We start from the raw sequence: 23,410 nt of genomic DNA on the forward strand, positions 1-23,410 counted from the left end.
GAAAACTATTGACAGTAGAGACCTAATATTTTGGATTTGTCCTAGTAACAAGTGTGTCTTTGTAGTTGAATTTTTTCAGGACATTCTGAGATGGTCAGGTGGGAGGCATTTGATGAAATGACACGGAATGACCCTTAAAGTCAAACTTGTAAAACAAGAGCACAGTGCAGTTTACTACTGCGTAGCAAGAGAAGCACGCTGACAAATATCCCCTCTGAACTTTACAAAAACTCAACACAATCTTTTCTCATCATCATCAGGAGTTTATAAGAAGACATGGAAGCTATTACAGTAAAACATTTAATATCTAATGAAATCTGTCAAAAGCAGAACATCTTTTGTGTGGGAATCAGGTTTAAGGAAGAGTGTATACTGACATCAACTACATGAAGCCACTCCTCCTTTCTACATCACAACTACTTCCTACTTAAATGTGCAGCAGCATTTAAAACGATGCAGCATTCGGCCGTTCATTCAAACAAACGACATGCCTATCTTGCATTTTCATTTTTCACATCTCTGTCAGTCAAACAGACTGAATGAAAACGTTTCTCAGTGTGAACCTGTGCTCTGATTTCTCTTCATCACTTCCTGTCCCTCCTTCTGACCCACTAAGCTCTGCAGAGATCCCAGTTGGTGTTTCACATTCAACATGATGCCATTTCAACTTGTCGTTTCCATCATCACCGTGTTCTGGATTAGAGGTATTGTACATTCAGGAAGCTACTTTTTCTATTCCGTTTGGAATTATCTTAAAAAATTCCAATAAATGTAACAGTACATCAAATGCCAAGTGCACAATGATTTAATACTGTCTTGATCTCTTTACAGGAGTTTACCTCAATAAAGAAGACCAAGTGTTTCAGAATCCAACTGAACTGTTATTGAGACCAGATGATGAAGTTAAGCTGAGCCTCAGACATGAAATCCAGAGCTCTGACACTATTCTCTGGTATCAGCGCTCAGCAGGAGACACTTCCCTCAAGCTGATTGCCTACATGTTTGTTAAAACCCCCAAAGTTGAGCCGTCATTTCAAAGCAACTTTAATGTGAGTGGAGATGGACAGAAAACAGCGTATCTTCACATCCTGAAGCCGAGACACCCAGAAGACAGCGGAGAATATTTTGGAGCAGCAAGTATTACACAGTAATAAAGATGGAGGCAGCTCTCATACAAAAACCTGCTGTAATGATCCAGCAGATAACAGAACACACAACAGGAAACCTCTGAAACCATGTGACACAGTATCAAACCGCTGAAAATAAAGTCTTTATTATAACAGTTTAGGGCTGGGTATCGCCACTGATTTCCAAAATCAATTTGCTTCCGATTCACAAGGTCCGGATTCAAAGTACAAATAACTCATTGGTTATTTGTACTTTAAAGACGCCATAATGGAAGTACCATATAAAGAGGATTTTCATATCTCAGGATATTTGGGAGGAAATACAGCAAAGAATGGCTCTCTTATAGTCAAACTTGTAAACCAAGAGCACAGTGCAGTTTACTACTGTGCAGCAAGAGAAGCACGCTGACAAATATCCCCTCTGAACTTTACAAAAACTCAACACAATCTTTTCTCATCATCAGGGGTTTATAAGAAGACATGGATGAATTGTTCTAGACACCTGCTTTTGTGGTTGTACTGTGGTTTGATGCAATCACATAATTATTGGCTATACAACAGTTTGTCTTTGGTGGGTTTAATCTATTTTAACTATTACAGTAAAACATTCGATATCTAATGAAATCTATCAAAAGCAAAACATCTTTTGTGTGGGAATCAGGTTTAAGGAAGAGTGTATACTGACATCAACTACATGAAGCCAATCCTCCTTTCTACATCACAACTACTTCCTACTTAAATGTGCAGCAGCTAGGGCTGGGCGGTATGACCTTAAATTCATATCACGGTATAAATTGAATCCCTTCACGGTAACGGTATATATCACGATATATATTTAAGTGTATAAATTATAACATAAATGTTTCTGAATGGGTTTTAATGTCCCTTAGCAAAGCCAAGTTGATTTTAAAAAACAACAAAAAAAGCAAAGATATAATGTAATTTTTAGAGCATTTATTGTGCAGAAGAAGAAAAGTAAGAACAGAAGTACCTCAGAGGTACAACATTTTTCAATAATACAAAAATAAAGTGGACATTGTAAACAGTACTTCAAGTAAGAGAGGTTTTCTATAAGGCAAATGGCAAAAACAGTGAAAAGGTTCTGTAATCCAAAATAGTGCAAAAGTTACCAAACATCACATTTTTCATATTTTAAAGAACACAAAAATAAAAAAAGATATTCTAAATAACACTACTTCAAGTACACAGAACAGGCTTTTGTTCTGGCGTGCAAAAGTGTCACTGAACATTGATTTCTTAAGTTGCAGCTGCAGATATTTTTAAAAAGAAACACTTACAGTAATCTTAGCATATTTTCTGTAAAAAACAAAAAAAAGCAGCATATTTCAAATTAGAATCAAGCTGCAAACACTTAACTTTGTTTGCCAACAATAAGGTTTTTTTTCTGTAATCCAAAACTGCAAAAGTTACCAAACAAATTTTCCACATCTTAAAAGAACACAAAAATAAAATTCTAAATAACACTACTTCAAGTAGACAGGCTTTTGTTTGGCTTATGTAGTGTCACTGAACAATATATTTTTAAGAAAGAAAAACTCTTACAGTACACTTAGCACCTTTTCAGTTAAAAAAACAAACAAAAACAAAAAGCAGCATATTTCAAATTAAACTCACAAGCTGCCATCATAAACACTGAACTTTAGTGTTTACTCCAGTCTCCAGTTCACTTGCTTCCCAAGTTCACGTCCTCTTATAGGTTGTTAGCCAGGAACACAAGCTTGTCCACGGTCTCTGGCTTTAATGCAGACCTGTGGCATGTGACAATGTTGCCACCAGTGCTAAATGCCCTCTCTGATGGGGCACTGGTGGCAGGAATGCAAAGATATTTCTTTGCAAGGTTTGCCAACCTTGGAAAATTTGTCTGGTGCAGCCTCCACCACTCTAATGGGTTAGCTTCTCCATCAACCTCCACTGACTGCAGGTAGCTTTTTATCTCAACTTCAATGGCATCTCTGTCAGAGAGAGCAGCTGGGCCAGGCTGAGTGGATGCTTTTTTGAAAAAACTGCCCAGACTTCGTTTCACCTTCTTAGCCTCTCTCTCCACAGCTCCACCAGCAGCTGCAGTGCTTGTTCCTGGGGGTGATTCTGTGGCAGGTACAGCTTCAGCTTGCATCACAAGCAGTGCTTGAATTTCAGCTGCTGCTCTGGTCTTGATGTATTCCTTTCTGTCTTCAGCTATGTATGAGTCTTTAAAGCGTGGATCAGCAAAGGAGGCCATGTCCAGCAGGTCATTGGTAGCAGGGTCAGAGTACTTATCATTAAGATACTGGAGGATGGCCGTCTTCATGTGTTTTGTCAGGTCTGTGTCATCCTCAGAGTGAGCAAGAACTGTATTGTTCAGCAGATGAAGTACAGGTTTGAGGTATGACACACTGACGTACTCCTCCCCAGACAGTGCATCGGTGAACTCCATTAGAGGGCTGAGGGTCTTGTTCACAGATTCCCAAACATCAATGTCCTGCCAAACAGGTACCAGATGTCTGGTCTTTTTATCTGCTTTCAGGACCTGTGATATGGCCTTCTCCTGTTCAAGAACCCGCTGTATCATCTGTTGTCGTGACCCCCACCTTGTTGGTGTTTCAGTGATGAGCCTGTGAGGAGGCAGGTGTAGGTCAGCCTGGGCAGCGGCCAATTCTCTCTTTCTTTTCCACGTGTATGAAAAAGCACTCACAATCCTTTTACACACACCAACTGCTCGCTCCACACGAGGATCTTTCACACTTCTCTCTGTTAACAAAGATAAAAGTTATTACTTTAGTTTAATCCACAGAGCATCAGACATCTCTTCCAACAAAACATAAAATTACGATACAGTTATCTGATAACAGATTAAATAAATGAATCAGAATAATTTTACACCATGGAGGTGTGATACTTAAAATGATCTTTATCAGTGTCCATATTATCAGGGTATATGTACCGGTAATTCCATTTCTTTAAACATCACTAAAAGCAGGTACAAAGAATTGTCCTGTAATTAAGTAATGTGAATCACCCTAAACACACACACAAGTTTTGGAAATGCAAATTATAGTGTATAATGTTACACTTTTAACCTACCAATGGCGAGGTGCAGCCTGTGCCCGAAGCACTGCAGTCTTCTCCAGTCGTTCAGCGCCGCTGCCTTCACCACGTTTGTGCCGTTGTCGGTGGTAATACACACTTGGGATTCTTCCCTGAGGCCCCATGTCTCCAGCGCGTCCTTTAATCCTTCTGCTATTGCCTCACCCGTATGGTCATCAGGGAAATACGAAGTCTGCAAGCACCTGCTGGCCAATTTCCACTCATCAGTAATGTAGTGAATCGTGAGGCTGATATAAGGCTCCATGGTGCGACTCGACCACAAGTCCGTAGTAGTTGCGTAGTATTTTAATTCACGGAGGTCATTCTCAACTCTCTCTCGGAGCTGGCCATACAGTTTGGGCATTTCTTTCTCTGTAAAATACTTGCGGCTTGGAGGTTCGTATCGTGGATCAAGGGTTTTAATCATGTCTTTAAACCCGCTGCGCTCCACTGTTTGGAAAGGGACCATATCTTTGCACAAGTGTGTTGTGATGGCTCTTGTTATGTCATTCCATCGCTTGCTCTTTCTGTCATATGGAATACTCTTGGAAAAAGCTTCCGCAATGGAGGGCTGCTGTTGGGTAGCGGGCGAAACGTTTTTGTTTCCCACTGTGTTGGCAGGTGTTTGAGCCGAGCGCAGCCTCTGGCTCTCTACATACTCGAGCGCATGCTTTGACTTCAGATGGGAAAACAAATTGCTCGTGTTACCTTTGTTGGCGGTCACAGTTATTCCACACATCTTGCAAATAACTTTTTTCTGCTCCACATCCGACTTTTTAAAGCCAAACCACGTCCAAATCACTGACGTGGCACCGTTTTTTTTCACCAGCTCCTCCTTCTCCGCTGTCTCTGTGCTTGCAGCCATTTTCACTCTGAGGCAGGTGGTGATGACGTCATCGACGGTAGGACGGTACTGCGCAAATCTCTACCGTGGGCCAAATTTTCTACCGTGTACCGCAAATACCGCGTATACCGCGCAGCCCTAGCAGCAGCATTTAAAACGATGCAGCATTCGGCCGTTCATTCAAACAAACGACATGTCTATCTTGCATTTAAATTTTTCACATCTCTGTCAGTCAAACAGACTGAATGAAAACGTTTCTCAGTGTGAACCTGTGCTCTGATTTCCCTTCATCACTTCCTGTCCCTCCTTCTGACCCACTAAGCTCTGCAGAGATCTCAGTTGGTGTTTCACATTCAACATGATGCCATTTCAACTTGTCGTTTCCATCATCACCGTGTTCTGGATTAGAGGTATTGTACATCCAATAAATGTAACAGTACATCAAATGCCAAGTGCACAATTATTTAATACTGTCTTGATCTCTTTACAGGTGTTTACCTCAATAAAGAAGACCAAGTGTTTCAGAATCCAACTGAACTGTTATTGAAACCGAATGATGAAGTTAAGCTGAGCCTCAGACATGAAATCCCGAACTATTACATGATTCTCTGGTATCAGCGCTCAGCAGGAGACACTTCCCTCAAGCTGATTGCCTACATGTATGTTAACGCCCCCATAGTTGAGCCATCATTTCAAAGCCACTTTAATGTGAGTGGAGATGGACAGAAAACAGCGTATCTTCACATCCTGAAGCCGAGACACCCAGAAGACAGCGGAGAATATTTTGGAGCAGCAAGTATTACACAGTAATAAAGATGGAGGCAGCTCTCATACAAAAACCTGCTGTAATGATCCAGCAGATAACAGAACACACAACAGGAAACCTCTGAAACCATGGGCCCTAGTTTCGTAGACCAGGCGCAGTCAGCTTTCAGCGCACCTGCGCCGCGCCGACGGGGTGTGTCCGCCTGGACTTTGCGAGTTTCGTGCACCGCGCAGGCTCGCGCAGGCACACCTCCCGTCTCGCCCACCGGCGCAAGTGGGAAAGAGGGAGGAGAAGAAGGCGTGAATGGGAGACGAGGAGGAGACGAGGCGTGGACTGGGATTAATACAGCCGATTCAGATCTTCACCAATCAAATGAGCTCCTCTCCTCACCTTTAATGCGTTAGGGGAGGTTCAGTGCAAGTTCCGTCACTTGACAAGCCGATGACAGAAGCAGCGCCGCTACTCCCACCACGCGTGTCATAATAATAACAATGCCGATATTATAAAAAACAGGAGAGAGAGAGGGACATGTTTTGGTCCGAGAGGCTGAGTTTCCGTTACGCGTGCCATCCGCCTTTGATCTGACGTCAGATGTGACGGGACAATCTATATAGATATAAATTCACGTGTTGATTCAATTAGTTGCATTAAATAGTGTTTGTTGTGATTATTTATTGCATTTAAATGTGCCTGGAACTGTGGAAACCTGCCTGTGAGGTGTCGGTGACGTGTGCACACTGCGCGCAGTCAGCCAAACTTCCACTCCGCCAGCTGTGATTAGCATTGAATGAATAGACTTTATTTACGCCTTGCGCTGAAAGTAGACCAGGTTGGAGCTGGCGAGCTTTCAGCGCAGTCTCGGCGAGGCTTTTTGCCACGAAACTTCCGCTACGCCAAGCTGAATCTGTGACGCCTCCCCCTGCTGCGCCGCCACACCCATCTTGGCGCAGGCGATCCACCAAACTGCCAAACTGACCGTGCGCAAGGCTGCGCGGGTCGAAACTTGCATTGCGCCGGCTCCGCCACCCTGCGCCGCCCTGCGCTGCGCCACGAAACTAGGGCCCCATGTGACACAGTATCAAACCGCTGAAAATAAAGTCTTTATTATAACAGTTTAGGGCTGGGTATCGCCACTGATTTCCCGAATCGATTCGCTTCCGATTCACAAGGTCCGGATTCAAAGTACAAATAACTCATTGGTTATTTGTACTTTCAAGACGCCATAATGGAAGTACCATATAAAGAGGATTTTCATATCTCAGGATATTTGGGAGGAGATACAGCAAAGAATGGCTCTCTTATAGTCAAACTTGTAAACCAAGAGCAAAGTGCAGTTTACTACTGTGCAGCAAGAGAAGCACGCTGACAAATATCCCCTCTGAACTTTACAAAAACTCAACACAATCTTTTCTCATCATCAGGGGTTTATAAGAAGACATGGAAGCTATTACAGTAAAACATTTAATATCTGATTAAATCTATCAAAAGCAGAACATCTTTTGTGTGGGAATCAGGTTTAAGGAAGAGTGTATACTGACATCAACTACATGAAGCCACTCCTCCTTTCTACATCACAACTACTTCCTACTTAAATGTGCAGCAGCATTTAAAACAACGCAGCATTCGGCCGTTCATTCAAACAAACGACATGTCTATCTTGCATTTTCATTTTTCACATCTCTGTCAGTCAAACAGACTGAATGAAAAAGTTTCTCAGTGTGAACCTGTGCTCTGATTTCCCTTCATCACTTCCTGTCCCTCCTTCTGACCCACTAAGCTCTGCAGAGATCCCAGTTGGTGTTTCACATTCAACATGATGCCATTTCAACTTGTCGTTTCCATCATCACCGTGTTCTGGATTAGAGGTATTGTACATCCAATAAATGTAACAGTACATCAAATGCCAAGTGCACAATTATTTAATACTGTCTTGATCTCTTTACAGGAGTTTACCTCAATAAAGAAGACCAAGTGTTTCAGAATCCAACTGAACTGTTATTGAAACCAAATGATGAAGTTAAGCTGAGCCTCAGACATGAAATCTCGACCCATAACACTATTCTCTGGTATCAGCGCTCAGCAGGAGACACTTCCCTCAAGCTGATTGCCTACGTGTATTATAAAAGCCTCACCGTTGAGCCGTCATTTCAAAGCAACTTTAATGTGAGTGGAGATGGACAGAAAACAGCGTATCTTCACATCCTGAAGCCGAGACACCCAGAAGACAGCGGAGAATATTTTGGAGCAGCAAGTATTGCACAGTAATAAAGATGGAGGCAGCTCTCATACAAAAACCTGCTGTAATGATCCAGCAGATAACAGAACACACAACAGGAAACCTCTGAAACCATGTGACACAGTATCAAACCACTGAAAATAAAGTCTTTATTATAACAGTTTAGGGCTGGGTATCGCCACTGATTTCCCGAATCGATTTGCTTCCGATTCACAAGGTCCGGATTCAAAATACAAATAACTCATTGGTTATTTGTACTTTAAAGACGCCATAATGGAAGTACCATATAAAGAGGATTTTCATATCTCAGGATATTTGGGAGGAAATACAGCAAAGAATGGCTCTCTTAGACAAGGGAGTCTATCTGTGGGAGTCCATCGAGGAAGCCCATTGAGGTAGGTATAACATCTCAACCCCCCCCCCCCCCCCCTCCTCGCAGCCATGTGTCTTATCCCAGTCAGGACATCGCACTGGAGAAGATTTTACCGAAGTCCCTTCATTCGAGGCTGTAACCCATCCAATCTCTGCTACCCACCAATCTCCACCGGTAAGGAACTTGAAGTACTAGGGGGGCTGTGGAACTGCCAGTCTGCAGTCAAGAAGGCGGACACCATCTCAGCCTATGCCTCCCTGCAGTCTCTCCACTTCCTGGCCCTCACAGAGACCTGGATCACCCCAGAAAACACTGCCACTCCAGCTGCCCTTTCAACTGCCTACTCGTTTTCACACTCCCCAAGACGAACAGGGCGTGGAGGAGGAACTGGGCTCCTCATCTCACCCACATGGTCCTACCAGGTCCTTCCTCTCGACCACCTACCCCGATCTACGCTTGAATTTCACGCCGTCGCTGTCACCATTCCTTTCAAACTCAACATCATAGTGATCTATCGCCCACCCGGTCCTCTCGGTGACTTTTTGGATGAGATGGATGCCCTCCTGAGCTGCTCCCCTGATGATGGCACACCGCTCGTCGTCCTCGGTGACTTCAACATCCACCCGGGAAAGCTGCATTCATCTGAATTCATTGACTTCTTTTCCGCATTTGACCTTACACTCTCCCCCTCTCCACCAACTCACCGGGCCGGGAACCAACTTGACCTTGTCTTCACAAGATCCTGTGGCATCTCGGCAATCTCTGTTACCCCGCTCACCGTGTCCGACCACCACTTTGTGACTTTCTCCCTCCCCATGAAGCCCACCTCATCCCTCCCCTCTACGCCTCGAATGGTCACCAGCCGCCGCAACCTGAAATCCCTCACTCCCTCCGCTCTCTCCTCAACTGTTATCTCCTCGCTCCCATCCTCGGAACAGTTCTCCTTAATGCCTACTGAGGAAGCCTCCTCTATCCTGATGTCCTCACTCGCCTCTTCTTTGGACACTCTCTGTCCCCCAATCTCACGACCGGCGCGATCATCTCCCCCCCCCTCCCTGGCTGTCTGAACCTCTGCGAACCAACAGATCATTGTTGCGAGCGTCAGAGAGAAAATGGAAGAAATCGGGACAGCACGAGGACCTTGCTCACTACCACCTCCTCCTCTCTGACTTCACCTCAACTGTTTCGGCAGCTAAATCTGCCTTCTACCTGGCAAAGATCAACTCTTCTGCCTCCAACCCCAGGAAACTCTTCTCCATGTTCTCTTCCCTCCTCACCCCTCCTACCCCTCCGCCCCCTTCCTTCCTTCCTGCCGATGACTTTGCAACTTACTTTACCAAGAAAGTAAATGACATCAGCTCCTCATTCACGCCTATTCCCTCCCAGAAGACATCTCCCCCAACTCTCAACTCGGATGGTCTTACCAGCTTTAGCCCCCTCACCTCTGAAGACGTTCACGCACTTGTTACATCTAACCGTGCCACCACCTGCTCCCTTGACCCGATTCCCTCCTCTCTTCTCCAGGACATCTCACACGACATCTTGCCATTCCTCACCACCCTGATCAACTCCTCCCTCACCTCAGGTGTCATTCCAGCGGATTTTAAGACCGCTATCGTGAAGCCTCTCCTGAAAAAACCCACCCTTGACGCTACTGACATCCAAAGCTACAGACCTGTATCTCTTCTTTCATTCCTCTCTAAAACCTTGGAACGTGCTGCCTACAACCAACTGTCATCCTATCTCTTGCGGAAGAACCTCCTAGACCCTAACCAATCAGGATTCAGGACTGCTCACTCCACTGAGACGGCCCTCCTCACGGTGACCGAGTCCCTGCGAGACGCCAAAACATCATCCAACTCCTCCGTTCTCATTCTCCTTGACCTATCTGCTGCATTCGACACAGTCAACCACCAAATTCTCCTCTCCACTCTGGCTGAACTTGGCATAACCGACTCTGCTCTCACCTGGTTTACATCATACCTGACAAACCGCACCTTTCAGGTCACATGGAATGTCTCTATGTCCAAACCCTGCTCTCTGGACACGGGTGTCCCTCAAGGCTCAGTATTAGGACCGCTTCTGTTCTCACTATACACCAGATCACTAGGTTCTGTTATCACATCGCATGGATTCTCCTACCATTGCTACGCTGATGACACCCAGCTGTTCCTCTCTTTTCCCCCGTCCTCTGACACTCACATTGCAACTCGCATCTTGGACTGTCTGGCTGACATCTCTGTCTGGACAACTGCACATCACCTCAAGCTTAACCTGAATAAAACCGAACTCCTCTTCATCCCAGGGAAAGACTGCCCTCGCATGGACCTGTCGGTCACTGTTGAGGGCATCACAGTATTTCCTTCCTCAACTGCGAGGAACCTGGGTGTAATCCTCGATGACCAACTATCCTGCACCCCCAACATCACTGCTGTGGCCCGATCCTGCAGATTTGCCCTCTACAATATCCGCAGGATTCGGACCTTCCTCACAAAGGATGCAACGCAGCTCTTGGTCCAAGCACTGGTCATCTCCCGCCTTGACTACTGCAACTCTCTCCTGGCCGGACTCCCGGCCTCTGCGATTAAACCATTGCAGCGTATCCAGAACGCTGCAGCACGCCTTATCTTCAATCTACCCAAATTCTCCCACGTGACCCCCCTCCTCCGTGACCTCCACTGGCTCCCTGTTGCAGCACGCATCCAATTCAAGACGATGACACTGGCCTTCAGGGCCATCAATGGAACGGCACCTGCCTACCTTCAAACACTGGTCAAACCTCATGCCCCGAAGCGAGCACTCCGCTCCTCTACTTCAGCTGGCCGGCTGGTACCACCATCGCTGAAATCAAACAAATGTCGCTCAGCAAAGTCCAGACTCTTCTCTGTTCTGGCGCCTCGGTGGTGGAACGAACTCCCGACCAATGTCAGGACAGCAGAGTCATTTGCCATCTTCCGAAAAAGGCTCAAGACTCACCTGTTCAGACTTCACCTCGACTCTACATAGCATGACCCACTAACACCCTCCCTCGACACCCCCCCCCCCCCCCCCCCCCCCGCAAAAAAAAAAAAAAACGTACCTATAGCACTCGGATCGTAGCACTGTTACTCTTGAAGTACTACTTTACTCAGATGAGGACCTAACACTTGTTCTATTTTTAGCTCTTACTGCATCGGCAATGATACGTCGTGGTTTCTTTGTTTCCTTCTTTTGACAAATGTACTTATTGTAAGTCGCTTTGGACAAAAGCGTCTGCTAAATGACCTAAATGTAAATGTAAATGTAAATCTTATAGTCAAACTTGTAAACCAAGAGCACAGTGCAGTTTACTACTGTGCAGCAGGAGAAGCACGCTGACAAATATCCCCTCTGAACTTTACAAAAACTCAACACAATCTTTTCTCATCATCAGGGGTTTATAAGAAGACATGGAAGCTATTACAGTAAAACATTTAATATCTGATGAAATCTATCAAAAGCAAAACATCTTTTGTGTGGGAATCAGGTTTAAGGAAGAGTGTATACTGACATCAACTACATGAAGCCACTCCTCCTTTCTACATCACAACTACTTCCTACTTAAATGTGCAGCAGCATTTAAAACGATGCAGCATTCGGCCGTTCATTCAAACAAACGACATGCCTATCTTGCATTTTCATTTTTCACATCTCTGTCAGTCAAACAGACTGAATGAAAACGTTTCTCAGTGTGAACCTGTGCTCTGATTTGTCTTCATCACTTCCTGTCCCTCCTTCTGACCCACTAAGCTCTGCAGAGATCCCAGTTGGTGTTTCACATTCAACATGATGCCATTTCAACTTGTCGTTTCCATCATCACCGTGTTCTGGATTAGAGGTATTGTACATTCAGGAAGCTACTTTTTCTATTCCATTTGGAATTATCTTAAAAAAATAATCCAATAAATGTAACAGTACATCAAATGCCAAGTGCACAATTATTTAATACTGTCTTGATCTCTTTACAGGAGTTTACCTCAATAAAGAAGACCAAGTGTTTCAGAATCCAACTGAACTGTTATTGAAACCAAATGATGAAGTTAGGCTGAGCCTCAGACATGAAATCCAGAGCTATAACATGATTCTCTGGTATCAGCGCTCAGCAGGAGACACTTCCCTCAAGCTGATTGCTTACATGTATTTTAAAAGCCTCACCGTTGAGCCGTCATTTCAAAGCAACTTTAACGTGAGTGGAGATGGACAGAAAACAGCGTATCTTCACATCCTGAAGCCGAGACACCCTGAAGACAGCGGAGAATATTTTGGATCAGCAAGTATTACACAGTAATAAAGATGGAGGCAGCTCTCATACAAAAACCTGCTGTAATGATCCAGCAGATAACAGAACACACAACAGGAAACCTCTGAAACCATGTGACACAGTATCAAACCGCTGAAAATAAAGTCTTTATTATAACAGTTTAGGGCTGGGTATCGCCACTGATTTCCCAAATCAATTCGCTTCAGATTCACAAGGTCCAGATTCAAAGTACAAATATCTCATTGGTTATTTGTTAGAGTTGTGAACGATAAACCGATGCGACCGGATATTCGATTCAACAAGTGGGAGATACGGCTGCATCGGTAGCAGCCTCCTCAATCGATACGAATTATCAATGAATTCCTAGATGAATCGGTTACAGAGTCATGGATCGGGTATCGTGAGACTTTGAAGCGGTTGGCCGGCATTACACCAGCGTCTCTAAAACAACGCGAGAGCTGAAGCTGCCGGTGAAACGCCGTAGCTGGCTAGCTTGTATGAGTGATAAACAAGGGACAACACGGATCATGGAGGAGGTGGAGAGGCGGGCGCAGCACAGGTAGGCGGCTGCGACGCTGCCGTGTGACCGCAGGCACTCCGCGACCGCACGTGAGAGACGGATGGCTTTGAATGTCAAACGCTTGTGTCTCAACTTGCGCCACAAGAGGCGGCCGCAGCACGGGTAGCGTCCACGACACTGTCCTGTGACCGCCATCCAACGATTTAGCCAGACTTTTTTTTGGTCCATGTCTAAAAATAAATACATTGACATGTGATTTTGTTGTTCTGTTTATTTATTTTTTTCTTTGCCTGTGCCGTACAGCCACAATGCTTGGGGATATGTAGTATTTTACATATTTGAAAAGAAACTATTGTACTGTCACTTTCATAGAATCGGCCTCTTTATTTTATAAAATATCTACAACAAATATTAACCGTAGAAACGAATCGTATTATTCTTACACTGTATGGAATCGATTCGAATCGAACTGTAATAAAAGGATATCGTTTTTGAATCGAATCGTAACCTGTGTATCTAGATGCATATCGAACCGTTTATCACAAAGAGATGTGCAACCCTATTATTTGTACTTTAAAGACGCCATAATGGAAGTACCATATAAAGAGGATTTTCATATCTCAGGATATTTGGGAGGAAATACAGCAAAGAATGGCTCTCTTATAGTCAAACTTGTAAACCAAGAGCACAGTGCAGTTTACTACTGTGCAGCAAGAGAAGCACGCTGACAAATATCCCCTCTGAACTTTACAAAACCTCAACACAATCTTTTCTCATCATCATCAGGGGTTTATAAGAAGACATGGAAGCTATTACAGTAAAACATTTAATATCTGATGAAATCTATCAAAAGCAGAACATCTTTTGTGTGGGAATCAGGTTTAAGGAAGAGTGTATACTGACATCAACTACATGAAGCCACTCCTCCTTTCTACATCACAACTACTTCCTACTTAAATGTGCAGCAGCATTTAAAACGATGCAGCATTCGGCCGTTCATTCAAACAAACGACATGCCTATCTTGCATTTTCATTTTTCACATCTCTGTCAGTCAAACAGACTGAATGAAAACGTTTCTCAGTGTGAACCTGTGCTCTGATTTCTCTTCATCACTTCCTGTCCCTCCTTCTGACCCACTAAGCTCTGCAGAGATCCCAGTTGGTGTTTCACATTCAACATGATGCCATTTCAACTTGTCGTTTCCATCATCACCGTGTTCTGGATTAGAGGTATTGTACATTCAGGAAGCTACTTTTTCTATTCCATTTGGAATCATCTAAAAAAATAATCCAATGAATGTAACAGTACATCAAATGCCAAGTGCACAATTATTTATTACTGTCTTGATCTCTTTACAGGAGTTTACCTCAATAAAGAAGACCAAGTGTTTCAGAATCCAACTGAACTGTTATTGAAACCAGATGATGAAGTTAAGCTGAGCCTCAGACATGAAATCTCGACCCATAACACTATTCTCTGGTATCAGCGCTCAGCAGGAGACACTTCCCTCAAGCTGATTGCCTACATGTTTGTTAAAACCCCCAAAGTTGAGCAGTCATTTCAAAGCAACTTTAATGTGAGTGGAGATGGACAGAAAACAGCGTATCTTCACATCCTGAAGCCGAGACACCCAGAAGACAGTGGAGAATATTTTGGAGCAGCAAGTATTACACAGTAATAAAGATGGAGGCAGCTCTCATACAAAAACCTGCTGTAATGATCCAGCAGATAACAGAACACACAACAGGAAACCTCTGAAACCATGTGACACAGTATCAAACCGCTGAAAATAAAGTCTTTATTATAACAGTTTAGGGCTGGGTATCGCCACTGATTTCCCAAATCGGTTCGCTTCCGATTCACAAGGTCCGGATTCAAAGTACAAATAACTCATTGGTTATTTGTACTTTAAAGACGCCATAATGGAAGTACCATATAAAGAGGATTTTCATATCTCAGGATATTTGGGAGGAGATACAGCAAAGAATGGCTCTCTTATAGTCAAACTTGTAAACCAAGAGCACAGTGCAGTTTACTACTGTGCAGCAAGAGAAGCACGCTGACAAATATCCCCTCTGAACTTTACAAAAACTCAACACAATCTTTTCTCATCATCATCAGGGGTTTATAAGAAGACATGGAAGCTATTACAGTAAAACATTCAATATCTAATGAAATCTATCAAAAGCAAAACATCTTTTGTGTGGGAATCAGGTTTAAGGAAGAGTGTATACTGACATCAACTACATGAAGCCACTCCTCCTTTCTACATCACAACTACTTCCTACTTAAATGTGCAGCAGCATTTAAAACGATGCAGCATTCGGCCGTTCATTCAAACAAACGACATGCCTATCTTGCATATTCATTTTTCACATCTCTGTCAGTCAAACAGACTGAATGAAAAAGTTTCTCAGTGTGAACCTGTGCTCTGATTTGTCTTCATCACTTCCTGTCCCTCCTTCTGACCCACTAAGCTCTGCAGAGATCCCAGTTGGTGTTTCACATTCAACATGATGCCATTTCAACTTGTCGTTTCCATCATCACCGTGTTCTGGATTAGAGGTATTGTACATTCAGGAAGCTACTTTTTCTATTTCATTTGGAATTATTTAAAAAAAATAATCCAATAAATGTAACAGTACATCAAATGCCAAGTGCACAATTATTTAATACTGTCTTGATCTCTTTACAGGTGTTTACCTCAATAAAGAAGACCAAGTGTTTCAGAATCCAACTGAACTGTTATTGAAACCAAATGATGAAGTTAAGCTGAGCCTCAGACATGAAATCCCGTACTATAACATGATTCTCTGGTATCAGCGCTCAGCAGGAGACACTTCCCTCAAGCTGATTGCCTACATGTATGTTAAAACCCCCTTTGTTGAGCAGTCATTTCAAAGCAACTTTAACGTGAGTGGAGATGGACAGAAAACAGCGTATCTTCACATCCTGAAGCCGAGACACCCAGAAGACAGCGGAGAATATTTTGGAGCAGCAAGTATTACACAGTAATAAAGATGGAGGCAGCTCTCATACAAAAACCTGCTGTAATGATCCAGCAGATAACAGAACACACAACAGGAAACCTCTGAAACCATGGGCCCTAGATTCGTAGACCAGGCGCAGTCAGCTTTCAGCGCACCTGCGCCGCGCCGACGGAGTGTGTCCGCCTGGACCTTGCAAGTTTCGTGCACCGCGCAGGCTCGCGCAGGCACACCTCCCGTCTCGCCCACCCGCGCAAGTGGGAAAGAGGGAGGAGAAGAAGGCGTGAGTGGGAGACGAGGAGGAGACGAGGCGTGGACTGGGATTAATACAGCCGATTCAGATCTTCACCAATCAAATGAGCTCCTCTCCTCTCCTTTAATGCGTTAGGGGAGGTTCAGTGCAAGTTCCGTCACTTGACAAGCCGATGACAGAAGCAGCGCCGCCGCTCCCACCACGCGTATCATAGTAATAACAATGCCGATATTATAAAAAACAGGAGAGAGAGAGGGAGATGTTTTGGTCCGAGAGGCTGAGTTTCCGTTACGCGTGCCATCCGCCTTTGATCTGACGTCAGATGTGACGGGACAATCTATATAGATATAAATTCACGTGTTGATTCAATCAGTTGCATTAAATAGTGTTTGTTGTGATTATTTATTGCATTTAAATGTGCCTGGAACTGTGGAAACCTGCCTGTGAGGTGTCGGTGACGTGTGCACACTGCGCGCCGTCAGCCAAACTTCCACTCCGCCAGCTGTAGGCTTGTTTCGAATCAAGCATGCGCATGCATTTGCCTCGCAAAACAAGGCATTCTGGGAAAAAAACATCACAAATGCTGGTGATAACTTCCCTTTGCGACATGTCACATGACTTTAAAAACTTGCGGTATCTCCAGGTACCTCCTTTCGCATGCTTTTCTGTGCAGATGGTCTGAAATAAGTGCGGACATAAGACACTCCCCTCAACGTTGCCCTAGTTGGTTAGAATTATCACGTGGTATTTCCCACGTGAGAAAATGCCTCAGCCTCCGTCAACAACGGGACTTCAAATGCTTCGGCTCGAGTTCGTCAGCGACGAAGAAAGCCAGCGCCACTGGGCAGACCATATTCTTTGTGCAAAGTCCGTGAAGTTTCCCCTGGCGCGATAGTTTTTGTTATGTATACAATTATTAATCAAGTTTAAATAATTTTTTTTTTTTTAAAAGTCAGTGAAGTGCACCTGTGTCCGACTTGACGTGGTGAGAACTTGGCGTGTTTATGACGAGTTCCGGCGTATCCTCTCAAGTCTCGTGCATGCATCGGCGCAAATGCATGCGATCCGAAACGCGCCCTGTGATTCGCATTGAATGAATGGACTTTATTTACGCCTTGCGCCGAAAGTAGACCAGGTTGGAGCTGGCGAGCTTTCAGCGCAGTCTCGGCGAGGCTTTTTGCCACGAAACCTCCGCTACGCCAAGCTGAATCTGTAGGCTTGTTTCGAATCAAGCATGCGCATGCATTTGCCTCGCAAAACAAGGCATTCTGGGAAAAAAACGTCACAAATGCTGGTGATAACTTCCCTTTGCGACATGTCACATGACTTTAAAAACTCGCGGTATCTCCAGGTACCTCCCTTCGCATGCTTTTCTCTGCAGATGGTCTGAAATAAGTGCGGACATAAGACACTCCCCTCAACGTTGCCCTAGTTGGTTAGAATTATCACGTGGTATTTCCCACGTGAGAAAATTCCTCAGCCTCCGTCAACAACGGGATTTCAAATGCCTCGGCTCGAGTTCGTCAGCGACGAAGAAAGTCAGCGCCACTGGGCAGACCATATTCTTTGTGCAAAGTCCGTGAAGTTTCCCCTGGCGCGATAGTTTATGTTATGTATACAATTATTAATAAAGTTTAAATTAAAAAAAAAAAAAAAAAAAGTCCGTGAAGTGCACCTGTGTCCGACTTGACGTAGTGGGAACTTGGCGTGTTTATGACGAGTTCCGGCGGATCCTCTCAAGTCTTGTGCATGCATCGGCGCAAATGCATGCGATCCGAAACGCGCCCCGCCTCCCCCTGCTGCGCCGCCACACCCATCTTGGCGCAGGCGATCCACCAAACTGCCAAACTGACCGTGCGCAAGGCTGCGCGGGTCGAAACTTGCATTGCGCCGGCTCCGCCACCCTGTGCTGCGCCACGAAACTAGGGCCCTGTGACACAGTATCAAACTGCTGAAAATAAAGTCTTTATTATAACAGTTTAGGGCTGGGTATCGCCACTGATTTTCCGAATCAATTCGCTTCCGATTCACAAGGTCCGGATTCAAAGTACAAATAACTCATTGGTTATTTGTACTTTAAAGACGCCATAATGGAAGTACCATATAAAGAGGATTTTCATATCTCAGGATATTTGGGAGGAAATACAGCAAAGAATGGCTCTCTTATAGTCAAACTTGTAAACCAAGAGCACAGTGCAGTTTACTACTGTGCAGCAAGAGAAGCACGCTGACAAATATCCCCTCTGAACTTTACAAAAACTCAACACAATCTTTTCTCATCATCATCAGGGGTTTATAAGAAGACATGGAAGCTATTACAGTAAAACATTCAATATCTGATGAAATCTATCAAAAGCAAAAGATCTTTTGTGTGGGAATCAGGTTTAAGGAAGAGTGTATACTGACATCAACTACATGAAGCCACTCCTCCTTTCTACATCACAACTACTTCCTACTTAAATGTGCAGCAGCATTTAAAACGATGCAGCATTCGGCCGTTCATTCAAACAAACGACATGCCTATCTTGCATTTTCATTTTTCACATCTCTGTCAGTCAAACAGACTGAATGAAAAAGTTTCTCAGTGTGAACCTGTACTCTGATTTCTCTTCATCACTTCCTGTCCCTCCTTCTGACCCACTAAGCTCTGCAGAGATCCCAGTTGGTGTTTCACATTCAACATGATGCCATTTCAACTTGTCGTTTCCATCATCACCGTGTTCTGGATTAGAGGTATTGTACATTCAGGAAGCTACTTTTTCTATTCCATTTGGAATTATCTTAAAAAAATTCCAATAAATGTAACAGTACATCAAATGCCAAGTGCACAATTATTTAATACTGTCTTGATCTCTTTACAGGAGTTTACCTCAATAAAGAAGACCAAGTGTTTCAGAATCCAACTGAACTGTTATTGAAACCAAATGATGAAGTTAAGCTGAGCCTCAGACATGAAATCTCGACCCATAACACTATTCTCTGGTATCAGCGCTCAGCAGGAGACACTTCCCTCAAGCTCATTGCCTACGTGTATTTAAAAAACCCCAAAGTTGAGCAGTCATTTCAAAGCAACTTTAATGTGAGTGGAGATGGACAGAAAACAGCGTATCTTCACATCCTGAAGCCGAGACACCCAGAAGACAGCGGAGAATATTTTGGAGCAGCAAGTATTACACAGTATTAAAGATGGAGGCAGCTCTCATACAAAAACCTGCTGTAATGATCCAGCAGATAACAGAACACACAACAGGAAACCTCTGAAACCATGTGACACAGTATCAAACCACTGGAAATAAAGTCTTTATTATAACAGTTTAGGGCTGGTATCGCCACTGATTTCCCGAATCAATTTGCTTCCGATTCACAAGGTCCGGATTCAAAGTACAAATAACTCATTGGTTATTTGTACTTTAAAGACGCCATAATGGAAGTACCATATAAAGAGGATTTTCATATCTCAGGATATTTGGGAGGAAATACAGCAAAGAATGGCTCTCTAATAGTCAAACTTGTAAACCAAGAGCACAGTGCAGTTTACTACTGTGCAGCAAGAGAAGCACGCTGACAAATATCCCCTCTGAACTTTACAAAAACTCAACACAATCTTTTCTCATCATCAGGGGTTTAGAAGAAGATGTGGATGAATTGTTCTAGACACCTGCTTTTGTGGTTGTACTTTGGTTTGATGCAATTACATCATTATTGGCTAATACAACTGTTTGTCTTTGGTGGGTTTAATCTTTTTAACTATTACAGTAAAATATTTGATATCTATCTAATGAAATCTATCAAAAGCAAAACATCTTTTGTGTGGGAATCAGGTTTAAGGAAGAGTGTATACTGACATCAACTACATGAAGCCACTCCTCCTTTCTACATCACAACTACTTCCTACTTAAATGTGCAGCAGCATTTAAAACGATGCAGCATTCGGCCGTTCATTCAAACAAACGACATGTCTATCTTGCATTTTCATTTTTCACATCTCTGTCAGTCAAACAGACTGAATGAAAACGTTTCTCAGTGTGAACCTGTGCTCTGATTTCTCTTCATCACTTCCTGTCCCTCCTTCTGACCCACTAAGCTCTGCAGAGATCCCAGTTGGTGTTTCACATTCAACATGATGCCATTTCAACTTGTCGTTTCCATCATCACCGTGTTCTGGATTAGAGGTATTGTAAATCCAATAAATGTAACAGTACATCAAATGCCAAGTGCACAATTATTTAATACTGTCTTGATCTCTTTACAGGAGTTTACCTCAATAAAGAAGACCAAGTGTTTCAGAATCCAACTGAACTGTTATTGAAACCAGATGATGAAGTTAAGCTGAGCCTCAGACATGAAATCCAGAGCTATAACATGATTCTCTGGTATCAGCGCTCAGCAGGAGACACTTCCCTCAAGCTCATTGCCTATGTGTATTTAAAAAACCCCAAAGTTGAGCAGTCATTTCAAAGCAACTTTAACGTGAGTGGAGATGGACAGAAAACAGCGTATCTTCACATCCTGAAGCCGAGACACCCAGAAGACAGCGGAGAATATTTTGGAGCAGCAAGTTTTACACAGTAATAAAGATGGAGGCAGCTCTCATACAAAAACCTGCTGTAATGATCCAGCAGATAACAGAACACACAACAGGAAACCTCTGAAACCATGTGACACAGTATCAAACCGCTGAAAATAAAGTCTTTATTATAACAGTTTAGGGCTGGGTATCGCCACTGATTTCCCAAATCGAGTCGCTTCTGATTCACAAGGTCCGGATTCAAAGTACAAATAACTCATTGGTTATTTGTACTTTAAAGACGCCATAATGGAAGTACAATATAAAGAGGATTTTCATATCTCAGGATATTTGGGAGGAAATACAGCAAAGAATGGCTCTCTTATAGTCAAACTTGTAAACCAAGAGCACAGTGCAGTTTACTACTGTGCAGCAAGAGAAGCACGCTGACAAATATCCCCTCTGAACTTTACAAAAACTCAACACAATCTTTTCTCATCATCAGGGGTTTAGAAGAAGACTGTCACGCCGGTGAGGTAATGTCTCGTCTTGGGTTTTGTCTTGTCATTTCCTGTTTTATTTTGAAAATAACTCCCCTCTCGTTTCAGGTCACTTGACATTCCTCATGTGTTTCCTGGTCTGATGTAGGGATAGACCGATTATCGGCCGGGCCGATTATCAGCGCCGATATTCAGCGTTTTGACGCAAATCGGCATCGGCCTTTTTCTTTAATCCGACGGCCGATAAGAGATCAATCTAAAACTGGGTTATTTTGGCTCTGATGGAGCCGCGCCTCTCTGTCTGCAGCCACTACTCTGTCTCCAGCATTGTCCCACCCACAGCACCATCTGATTGGTTACACACAGAGCCATGGCATGGGTAACAGCCAATCAGCAGTGAAAGTTGTGCATGCTCAGTGCTGCTCACACACGCGGCGGCGAGGAGAAAAAGTTTCGCAGAGTGGAGAAGCTGCGGAGTCCTTTACAACTCATAACTACTAGTAACGTTACCATGAGCCCAAAACACAAACATAAGCGGCAGCTCTGCTCGCTCGCAGTCCCTCCAGAGGTGTCTGTTAACTGAGACCCATTGTGGCGTATACGCTACAAAATATCATGTTGTCTTTAGAGCGTCATAACTCCGTAATGGTTTGCGCGAGAAACATGCGTTTTTTTCCCTCTTAAACTAGAGAAACGGGGCTAAATAAATAACGGTACCCTGCTTGCCCATGTGTGCGATTTATTTCTGACAACAAAACGAATGTGTAAAGTTGTAAAATATGTGACTAGATGTCTCCTCGTCTCCGTGGCGCATTTCTCCGTTTTGTTTATGTATATCGTCGATCACTTCTCATCCGCCATCTTGCTAGTGACGAATAGAGTTACGTTTATGTCTCGGACACTCCTATTGGCTCCCGTAGCGGCTTTTACAGCCAATCGGAAAGCCTGATTTACGCTTGGCCGTGAGTTGTTGTGTTTGCCCAAACGGGAGACACAGAGGAGTCCAGAGCAGAGAAAAGAACGGTCAAACAGTTACTGTAGTGATAGAGAAAGTTAAATACATAAATGGCACAGAAGAAGTACACTATATACACACATATTTAGGGCAGGGAGCGGAAAGGACCATTGCTGGCAAAACAAAACGCCCATGGACTCTACTCAAAACTTAGATAACAAGGATGAGTAGAAGATAAAATAACATTTCAGTTATATTGAAATTTTGGAACATTTTATTTACTGTATAAAACTTCAGGGAGATATTTATTTGTTTAAGTTTTCATTTATCCTTAAGACATGCTGCTGAGCCTGGGAGCTTCCTGCACTTTTTGTTAAAATTTTTAAACAGATGTTCATTATTATTATATTATACATGTTGCAATTCTGAAAAGCTGCTTAATAAACATATGCTTAAAGGCATTTAAAAGAAGTTAAGTGTTGGTGTTTGTATTATTCAAAATTTTGACACCAGTATTTTCACTTTTACTGCAAATGAATATCGGCTCCGAATATCGGTTATCGGCCTCCTTGACTACTAATAATCGGTATCGGTATCGGCCCTGAAAAAAACATATCGGTCTATCTCTAGTCTGATGTCATCCCTGATCCCTGATTGTTGTCACCTGTTGCCCATTATCCCTCTGTGTATTTAAGTCTGCGTCTCCCCTTGTCTTGTGCCAGTTCGTCCTACGTCTCTCGTCTCGTCATGTTCCTACACCGCTTCATAGCCATCACAGAAATCCAAGTTAAAGGAAAAGTTCGGAATTTTGGACATAGGACCTCATTTCCAACTTACCCGAGGTGATATAGGTCGGTGGAGACCGTTTTAAGCACAATTGGTCCAGTCCTTATATTTGCACAAGTCACCGTTGCTAACTGGTGTTGAGCTAGCGCACGTCAACGGTAACATCCAGCCTGTCACTAAAAACAGCTTTAA

General features: G+C 43.6%; 2 protein-coding genes across 2 annotated transcripts in view; one reads left to right on the top strand and one right to left on the bottom strand.

Annotated features, from left to right (window-relative positions):
• The window catches only part of LOC311016147 (M1-specific T cell receptor beta chain-like), a 57,726-nt gene that overhangs the window by 10,174 nt on the left and 24,142 nt on the right, over nt 1-23,410 (top strand). The window lies entirely within an intron of this gene.
• LOC311016093 (E3 SUMO-protein ligase ZBED1-like) lies at nt 1,887-5,150 on the bottom strand. The gene is made up of 2 exons (XM_084013582.1): nt 4,209-5,150; nt 1,887-3,875 (listed from the first exon to the last, which is right to left on the bottom strand). The coding sequence occupies exons 1-2, from the start codon at nt 5,074-5,076 to the stop codon at nt 2,839-2,841; spliced, it is 1,905 nt and encodes a 634-aa protein (XP_083869708.1). The 5' UTR covers nt 5,077-5,150; the 3' UTR covers nt 1,887-2,838.

Source organism: Eutrigla gurnardus, assembly GCF_963514095.1.
Source record: "Eutrigla gurnardus genome assembly, chromosome: 7".
NCBI classification, from domain to species: domain Eukaryota; kingdom Metazoa; phylum Chordata; class Actinopteri; order Perciformes; family Triglidae; genus Eutrigla; species Eutrigla gurnardus.

What these genes read in the sequence shown, in the direction of transcription:
- LOC311016093 (XM_084013582.1), bottom strand. Translation starts at nt 5,076, where the DNA reads ATGGCTGCAAGCACAGAGACAGCGGAGAAGGAGGAGCTGGTGAAAAAA. An exon ending in CAGGCTGCACCTCGCCATTG is followed by an intron (nt 3,876 to 4,208) that starts GTAGGTTAAAAG and finishes CTTTGTTAACAG; the next exon opens with AGAGAAGTGTGAAAGATCCT.